Source organism: Penaeus monodon, chromosome 1 (assembly GCF_015228065.2).
Source record: "Penaeus monodon isolate SGIC_2016 chromosome 1, NSTDA_Pmon_1, whole genome shotgun sequence".
Classification (NCBI taxonomy): Eukaryota; Metazoa; Arthropoda; class Malacostraca; order Decapoda; family Penaeidae; genus Penaeus; species Penaeus monodon.
In genome coordinates, this window is record NC_051386.1 from 37,952,663 (window position 1) to 37,963,474 (window position 10,812).

Here is a 10,812-nt window from a genome sequence, read left to right on the forward strand (position 1 = left end):
ACTAGTTATTTAAATTGATTTTTACACCGGACGGTATATGAGGCCCATGACAGGGTTACTCAGGATGTGTGGGGCACGGTACTGCTAACAGTACCAATTACTTTAATAATCTCCATAACAAATCCTTAAAACATGGCCAAACACGCAGAATTTCCCTGGAAATCGAAGGGTTTGATTACATTTGGTGTGAGGGTGTACGTTTTGGGAAGTGAAAAGCGAAATGATCGAACCGGCTAATGTGCGCAGATCACGCTCGTCAGTGTGAAAACAACCTTTTTAAGGGGGATTTTCCCTCCAGTATAAACAGCTCGGTAATTTTTTGTACTTGAGTGCATCACCTTTACGGGGAAATTTTTGGAAATCTTGTCGATAAGCCTCTGGTACCTTTTTTTTAAATATTTACCATAGCCTGCCTTACATGATAAGTTTGTGACTGTACCAAGTCCAGAGCTCAGAACACCTCTTGAGTCCTGCTGACAAATGCACCCATGTACAAGTAATAGCCATTATCCTTGGGCCAACCATGGAAACAGCAACGCGCTCAAAGTGAATTAATAAATATTTTGGCTCACCTCATTGAATTTAGGAACAGCTTTAATTGCATCCTCTATACGAAAATGAGGATAATGTATTTGATTATGTGTCTGCATAAGAAGCAACGGCTCATACTGTTGCCTTAAACATCTCTAGTCTAATTTTCGGCTCTCCAAGTCATACTGGCGGCCATCGTGGGCATCACGATGGGCACAAGTGCTCTTAAAATCGTACTCACTAACAAATATTCAGTCACTAATGATGTATGTCATCCTTCCGCAAGGATGACTGAGTAGAGATGCAATAATGAGCGGCTAACTAACTGCACTGGACTTCAGTTAGACCGGCCAGTGCTTCGGCTGACAGCTTTTCAATGAAACTTTCAGCACTGAACTTAATGAATCACCAAGAAGAATAACAGGTGAAAATAAGCAAGCAGCTAGATAGGATGAACTAAGAAATATGTGATCAACAATCGTAAAGCCTGTGTTTTAGATCACTAAGAAAAGCACATTTAAAGTAAAAAAAAAACAAAAAAAATGTTTTAATTGTCCAAGCAAACACAGAAGTCTAATTAAAAATTAAAAAAAGGGATGTTGTTTATAAATAAAGATCATACAATGACAGTTAAGAAGTGACTCGGTTCTTAGCCCAAAAATGCTAAAGTACTTGCAACTCAAAAAAAATCCCATCGGGAACATTCGTTACAACTTGAAGAAAACAAAAATTTTAAAAGGTGCTCACCGGGAAAATCGCAGTAAAATGGAAAAAACAAGTGATTTTAAAAAATGGTAATTGAGAGTTCGCACAGACCCCGACACCCCCCACATGAAAAGACCGCATCTATTGGTTATTTTTTGTTTTTGTCAGATGCTCTAGCATGTGAGGACTTGCCACTGCATGACATTGTCGCTAAGGTAAAGAGCTTTTTTACGTCAGGGTTGTCTCCCCCATGAAAGCTCGTCCGATTCCCGTCGTGTCAACACAACCCGCGTTTTGTCATTCCCAAATGCTATCAGGATATGACGGTTCCCCTATGGGGAAAAAAAAAACAACGGGGACTTTGTGTTGACAGTGCCCCCACAACCCCCGTAAAAGGCACTACCTCTTTCTTTTGGGCCGGGGAACCAAAAGGCCTCTTGTGCACCGGGGCCCAACCCGACCGGGACCACTTTTTTTGACGACCAGCGACAATTTTGGGGTAGTCATGGTGATAACCCATACAAAGTTCCATATGGTGAATCCGTTACGATTCAAATTCATTCCTTTTTTGTTTTTGGGGAAAGTGCTGAAGCGAGCAAGTTAGTAAAAAAGTGTTTTTTGTCCCCAGGGTCTGTGAAGGGCAGGTCGAGTACCAACGAATTAAATAATTTTTTTCTGGGCCACACTTTAGCTTATCTCACGAGGGGGTAAAAATCTTCTAATTTTTGATGAACGTTTAGTAAATTTTAAATGAACACGGGAAATTTTGGGAAAAAAGCGGGTTTTGAATGTGTTAATAAAAGGGCCCTTCGCGTAGATAAGAAACTATGCGTTTCGTCGTCACTGCGACGCGTGTTACCACCAAATCTCTAAATGCCCGTACTATGCTGTTGTGGCTCCGTACCCCGTAACATTTTACTGAATGCTCTTCAGCATCAAACTTTTGATTTTTAGTTTAAAGTAGTTTGTTCTCATTAATAGTAATGTAACTTCAAGTAATTATTCTGTGCATTTCAATTTGACAATCTTTTATTATACAGTTTAAGGATTGAATTCAATCTCATGAAAATCACTAGATTTTATTAACAAATAATTATCAATGCAATATAATAAAATTTACTATATAAGTTATATGAAAAAAAAATCAGACATTATTTGGGTTGACTTTTACATACTAGACAGTTTATATAATTATCATCACGAAACTTGATAAACCAATCAAAAACATTCAAACTACATTATATCTTAACCCAATCGGCAGGATAACAAGAATACATGTCATGACGACAGTAATATAATTAATTTATTGCATTTATACATGGTTTGGCTCACCAATGCTGATCACCAAGGAGTCAGTTATTAGTCCTACCAACCACTTATTTACCTTTTTTCCCCTTAATTTGTGGAAAATTCCTTTTGTATAGCAACGGAATTGACATCAATAGCATTAGAAAAAAAATCCGGCAATTTCAAGGAAGGGGGAAATCAGGAGCGGTCATTAGGGCCTATTGATAGAATCCTTGCTAGTTGAGCACATGTAGGGAAATCTGTATGTAAGAAAATTCATAAAAAAAACTACAGGACACGAGTGGCTGTGTTCATGAATCAAATATCAATCGTTATGAAAGCAATTATTGTTTAATATATCAAAGTTAATAAATTAATTAGATATTTCACAAAAAATAACAAATACCAGAGAAGCAAATGCTTAAATTAAACAAATCATTCACAGTGAGTTAAACATTATGATAAAACCTAATGATCATAAAAAAAACATTGCTTAATTATAATTAACACAAATTAAGTTGGATTTTAATGCGAGTAAATTAACCAAACATCAAGCAAGTAAAAGCCATAATCATGACAAAAAAAGACATGATAGATAAAACTCAATCATGTGCAGGATTCGTCACAGTGATCAGTTCGAATTGCTTGTTGTTTTGCCCTTATGTCGTTTTTGCTTCTATTGGTCCATCACGTGGTGTCATCCTATGTCACATGATAATTTCGCCACTTTGAGCGCTTCTGTTTTTTGCAGGTGCAGGATTTTAGGCATGAAAAGATTTTTCAGAAGTCACGTGCTGCATTACACCACGATCGCGTCGGCGCTGACTTTGTTGACAAGCAGGGAAGTAACATTTATGTGGGGAGATGATATAAATAAAGCATATGATGAGTTAAAACAAGCTTGATTACCGTTCCCATAATACGTAGGCCTAAATTCAACTCGCCGTTCGAAATTCATACGGACAAGTGTTTCATGCAGCGAGTGAAAGGGCAGTCACATGCAGTCACGTATTTTGGTTGCAAGCTAAAAGGACCAAAAAGTTAGGTACTCTGCAACCACGATTTAGAGGCGTTTGCAGTATTAGAGGAAATTAGGGCATTCAGTGCATATGTTTACAGGATATCTAGTGTTGTGTTTATGCAACACCGCTGACGCTCATATTCAAGCGGCCTACACAATCATAGAGAATGTCAAGTTGGAGTAATGAGGTTATGATTGCAAATTCGTGTATAAGCCAGGTGCTGCACGTCATGTATCTGATATGTTATCTAGGGCCGTCACTGAGATCAATCTATCTGCCGTAGACCCTGAACAGTTTAGAACCATGCAGTTGCAAGATCCAACGTGTAGAGATTCACGTGTCTTTAGATGAGTGTAATCTCAAAGATGGAGTACTTTACCCAATACGCAATCCTCTGTTTGTCAGCTAGTGAAGCTAGTGTCACTATGAAGATCCTGCATAACAGCAGTACTGCAGGTCATAAAGGTTTGTTTTGCACTTTTCAACGACTGAAAGATTTTTATTCGTTTCCTAATTCATAATAATTTTGCAGAAAGTATGCTCAAAGCTGTCCGACGTGTCAGAGACGTAAGGTTGTTTTGAGGAGATGCACCTCTTGCTGCAACACCACTTGCAATGCAGCCATTCAAGAGGGTATCCTTCAACCTTGTTGAGCACCTACAAGCACACTGTGGCGACAAATACGTAATGACAGTGGTAGATGAACTCGCCAAATTTGTTCAATTGGAGCTGTTGTCTACTAAAGACGCTCAGACCATCGCAGACGCTATGATACGTAACTCTTTGGTTCACTAGACACCTTGATAATGGATAATGGGACAGAATTCACAGGTAAATATTTTAGGGAAGTTTGCAGTTTAATAGGAACCAAAAAACAGGTATACCACTCCCTTTAATCCTTTGTCGAATGGAATGGTCATCAGGTACTGTTTTGCAGTGTTGTGCGAGGATTCCCCCAACACCAGGGATACTAGACTGGATTAAGTTCACCTAGCTTTGAACACCATTTTCCATAGATCGGTCATAGATCTACCTTCTGATAGGTCGTAATTGTTATAATTCGGCATGATGAATCGCCACATACGTGATGGTGAAATCAGGCGGCGTCAGTTCGATTTAGTGTTACACAGGAGACCACTAGGTCACACATAGTACAGGGCTAGTATCCAGATGGCTTGGGTCTTTACGAATTATTAAGAATGCGGGTCCTGCGCTGTACATTGTAAGGGATACTTCAAAGATAATGGAATACAAGGTACATGGAATTAGATAATGCTGCTCAGAGTTGATAATGATTTGCAGGTGGTAATACCCGAGGGTATAGTTCAGTCTTCGCGGGATGAGGCTGACCCTGATCCAAGTGATCTGGTTAACGTTTTGTTGCTTGGCCTTGTAAAGCACCTGAATCTTCACAGCCAACCTTAGCTATCTAGATTTTTTTTTCTTTTTCATTATTGGGCTGTGCATTTTGTTTATTTAGCATGCATGTATACATCTCTTTTTACATTTATGTGTGTTAGCATTTCTTATTTCTGTATTTACCAATGTCTTGCTTTGTTATGTTTCTTACTGCATTTATGCTTATGGTTGTATTTTATGTATGATCGTATGTATTGAATGTAAGACCTGAAATCCTTTTAAGTGAGGTTATACCTATGAACTGTGCTTACAAACAATGAAAACTTGGTACTTGCTATGCATGGTGACCAAGAAAGAGTAATCAAATGCTTCGTTCCTTTGATGTGAGACTCTGTATTTTAAATACTGATCCTGGTTGTGTCGTATTGTGACCACAGCCGCTTTTCGTTTTTGCTGTGGTCCTGGCCACCGTCGGCGTTGCACCACCGGTTCTGTCCTCGTTCCTTTCACACCGGAGCAGCACCTGTGGTTGGCTCGCATGTTTGGGTGTGGGCACTAGACCCACTCGGCCCCAGAGGTGGTTACGACAAACCGGGGCGCTAACGTCTGGAAGGGACGGTTGTATGGTATAGCGCCCCACTATTGTTCTATACCATGTTTATGATACCACTGTGTCTCGAGGGTACGCAGCTTCCTCCATACAGGCGACCCCCCCCAAAAAAAAAAAAAACGCCGACTTCAAGATGCTTTGAACTACTTACTTCCACATCGGCAGGATTTTGTCACACTCTTTCGGAGCTAGGCAGGGTTTCGGGCAGGGAGTTTACAAGGAAAACTCCAGGTGCTCCATATCATAATAATGCAAAGTACCGCCGAGGAATAAGCCTGCGTTAGTATTTTAAGCACAGGAAGTTTTACGTGTTTCATTATTTTGCCTGTATTATGTGTTTAAGCGTTTAAGTGTTTTAAAAATTCCTTGTTTAGTTTTCCCCAGTGTTTTACGTTCATGTTTTGTCCTTTTAACATTTCGAAAACGTTTTCTTGTCCGTATTTTTTTTTTCTCATTATTATTATTTTTTACTGTTTGTCCACGTGTTTTCACTTTTAATTACGTATTTTGTGTATTTAGTATAGGTGTTTATGTATGTGTCTGTCTTTGTGTTTACTTGCTTTGATAAACTTTAGAGTTTGAAGGTTGTTTTTACGTAATCATTTTAATGCTAATCTAGCCTTTGAGCACACTACCAGACTCCCTAATAACTCAGGGTAACAAATCCCGTGGTGGCAGCAGAAACCTCCTAAAAGTTACAAATAGTTATGCTGAGCAGTCAAAGATATAACACCATTTTAAATAAACATTCTATGGCTCGTAATATATGTTGCGGAGTGCCGGGAGTCGCTACAGTGGGTAAGGGAATAAAGAGAGGGAAAGCGGGAGGGAGAGGGAAAAGGACGGATGGGGTTGGGGAGAGAGTGGAAGAGAAGGGGGGAAGGAGTGAGCTGGGAGTCGAGAGCCGATGAAAGACTTCAGGCAAATGTGCTGTGTAACTGTCTAATATTCCCAGGAAATTCATGTCTGTTTACATCGCCAACATGTGATTCTGTCCGAAAGCACTGAGACCGGAAAGCGAGCTCAACCTTGTATCATTATCCTCACGTTACAAAAGAAAAAAATAGCAAAGGAAAATAGACACGAGAACTCATACCAGTTTTGTTTGTCTGCAGTTTTGTCTCGGCGGCAGAGAAAACAACCAATGGCAAATAATCTGGAGTCTTGTTGCTTCTTTCCCGCAGTACGCAGAGCGACGTTTTTGCCAAACTTTTCATGAAGTTTGCAGGATATGTGTGTTTGTGTGCGTGTGGACCTAAATAGAAGTAAAGTTGCGTGCGTTCTCTGTGTGTGTGTGTACACATACATATATTATATATATATATATATATATATATATATATATAATATATATATATATATATATATATATACATATATATACATATACATACATATACATAAGTATATATCAGTATATATATACATATGAAATATATATCAGTATACATATGTATGCATATAAATATATTTCATTTATGCTTAAATGCATTTATATACATACATATATTCTTTTTATAATTATTTACACGCACACGCACGCACACACGCACCCACGCACACACACACACACACACACACACACACACACACACACACACACACCACCACACAAAACACACACACACACACACACACACCATTTATGCTATATCACATTATTATATATAAATATATTTATATATATATATATATAATATTATATAATATTATATAGTATATTTTTTATATTATTAATAATATATATATATACTATATACACATGTACATATATACATAAAGACATATAACACTGTACATATATATTTCTATATATATATTTATATATATATATAATATATATAATATATATTAACACACACACCCACACACACACACACACAACACCACACACACACCCATAATAGGCAATTGATTGTATAACTATATATATATATATATAAAATAATTATTTATATATATATATTATATTTAATAAATTTGATTTTTTTTATAATATATTATTAATATATAAAATTTTCTTAATAATAATTTTATATTTAATTTAAAAATTATTTATAATTATATATATAAAATAAAAATAAAATATATAAATTTTAATATATTTAAAATATATATATTATTATTATAATAATATATATTAAATATTTATTATATATATAAATTATAAAATATATTTAAATATTATATTTATATATATATATATATATTCTTTAATATGAAATAAAAATATAATATATTATTAATATATATATATATTTTATTAATAATTATAAAAAAATTTTAATTATATAATAAAAATTTTATATTTATAATATATTAATAAATAATATATTAAATATTATTATATATATATCTATATATATTTATTATATATATTATAATTATTTTTAAAAATTATATATATATAAGACGAGGGATTTACTCCTGCGTTCAGCCGAAGGTAAGCACCTATTTCACCTGCTGGAAGAGGCCCCCCGCAATCCGTCCATGAGAAGTCGCCCGAAGGTACACAAGCCAGGCGTACCGATGAGACCGATCACCTCTGGCATTGGCAGCGCTACCCATCGTTTGGCTAAGTATTTGGCTAAACCCCTCTCCGGCGCTATGGGGGTCACCAGTGATTCCCACCTGAAGAATTCCGGGGACCTCTTCAGAAGTCCGGGTGCAAAAATAAAAAGCTTGCCAGTTTTGATATAAAATCCCTCTTTACCAATGTACCCACAGACGGAGCAGTCCGAGCAGTAGAGAGGGTCACCAGCTCCATGACAGATGCAGAACTTCCTCTGCCGAGACACCACATCGTTCACCTAGTGAAGTTATGCGTGGACTTCGGCAACTTGGAATTTGCTGGGGAAGATTATCAGCATATTAGTGGTCTCGCCATGGGCTCCCCCCTGAGTACAGACATTGCCTGCCTGTTCATGGAGACGTTGGAGAGGGATAACTACAAGGATATAATCGGCAGACATTCAACTTGGAGAAAGAGGATCAGAAATTACCTTTCCTGTACACTCTGATCCATCTGGGAGACGATGCCTACGTTGCTCTGTAAACAGGTAGCTTGCAAATAAAGATGATTAAATATATTATAACTCCACCCGCCGCAACAACTAAATTTGGTGTTGTAATTGTCTTCTTCCTCAGAGCACTGAGGATCTGCAGCCCTGAATTTCTTGAGGATGAGGTTGCCTATATAATTAATTCTTTCATGAAACACAAATATCCCAGAGGCTTCCTGCTAAACCCCAGAAAGAAAGCGGAGAAAAATACTCGCAAGATCACCTGCCCCTTTTCTAATAATGTTTTTCATATTCCTCCTGTCTTTTTTCCCGGCGCAGCAATACTTCGGGGAAGACCCTGAGAAAAGCCCGTAAACCGGGGGAAGATACTACTTAAATTTAGACGGGAAGCAGCCCTTAACAGTGTTGCAGATGCGATAGAGCATACTTTGGTAAAATAGGCCGTGGTTTCAGCACCAAGATAAGCGAACATCGAGAGGACATCCGTCACCACAGGAATTCCAACGCCATGGTAGTACATGTAGATGAAGTTGAACATCTACCGAACTGGAAGGAAGCAGAAATAGTTTATGGAGGATTGAACAAACAAAAAAGAAAAATAATGGAGGCATCATACATCACGACGGAGAATAATGCCAACACACCATCGGGCAGATTAAAACTATCCAAGGTCACGACGAAGAATAATGTCAACACAGCATCGGGCAGATTAAAACTATCCAAGGTCACGACAACAATTATACGACAACGAGAGGTAGGTCACAGTCGTCAGGTGTTTCGTCTGCTCATGTCTGACATATATATGCTCTGTAATTTCCTTGATGTAGCTATGTATTTCTTATGAAGAAATAATCGAAAAGCTTCAAATATAACTTGTATTGTGGATATATTCATTCTCATTCATACCTTCAATACATTTGTCAACATGAATAATACGGTTCATATATAAATATATATATATATATATATATATATATAATATATATATATATATATAATATATATATATATATATATATATATATATATTATAATATATAATATATATACATACACAAAATATAAATAATAATAAATATTATCATATAAATATATTTCAGTATAAATCTCTCTCTCTCTCTCTCTCTCTCTCTCCGCTTTTCTCTCTCTCTCTATATAAATATAATAATATATATATTATATATATATATATATATAGATGTAAATATTAGTATATATGTATATATATAAAATATATATAGTGGGAATGTTGTGCATTTTAAAACGTAGACCCCACATAAAATTTTATTTTTATAAATATATGTAATATAATATATTATAAAAATATATATATTTTATATATATATAAAATAAAATATATATGTATATATATATATATATATATATATATAATATATATAAAATATATATATATATATATATGTATATACATATATTGTGTATACATGCATATATGTGTGTCTGCGTGTGTTTTGTTTTTTGTAAATGTATATATACATATACACAAATTTGTACATAAATATATAAATGTATTATAAGTATACATATATACACATTTATATAAACACATGTAAATACGCACACACACACAGGTACACAAAACACACCACCACACACACACAACCACACACACACGACACACACACCAAAACACACACACACCACAACACACCACACAAAATATATTAGTAGATATATATATATATATAAAATATATATAATATATATATATATATATATATATATATATATATATATATATGTATGTATGTATATACCCATATCTATAAATAGATATACATATATGTATGTGTGTATATACATATATAGTATACACACAAGCTCAAACACAAACACATATATATCTATATAAAAAAAAAAAAAAAAATATATACATATATATACACATATAAATAATGTAAATATATATATATATGTCTATATATATAATATATATATTATAATATAGATTATAATATATATTTATATACATATTTATATATATATATATATATATATATATATATATATATATATATATGTGTGTGTGTGTGTAAATATTATATATATTTTTTTTTTCTTTTTTTTTTTGATATATAAACAAATATGTGTTTGTGTTTGAGCGTGTGTGTGTATACTATATCTGTATATACACATAGATCACACTACTAAAACATAAAGATTGATATATATTTGTAACATATAAAAGTTTCCCGTTTTGTAAACTTTATATTATATATATATAATATATTTTAAATAAATATATATTAATATA

The 10,812-nt window shown here is 34.7% G+C and overlaps 1 protein-coding gene across 1 annotated transcript in view; it reads left to right on the forward strand.

Annotated features, from left to right (window-relative positions):
- Positions 1-8,946: 8,946 nt before the first annotated feature.
- Positions 8,947-10,812, forward strand: part of LOC119576690 — a 29,744-nt gene continuing 27,878 nt past the window's right edge. Inside the window, exon 1 of the mRNA XM_037924339.1 lies at positions 8,947-9,291. Within this exon, the coding sequence (XP_037780267.1) occupies positions 9,046-9,291 (246 nt within the window). The 5' untranslated portion in view covers positions 8,947-9,045. The remainder of the gene's footprint in view (positions 9,292-10,812) is intronic.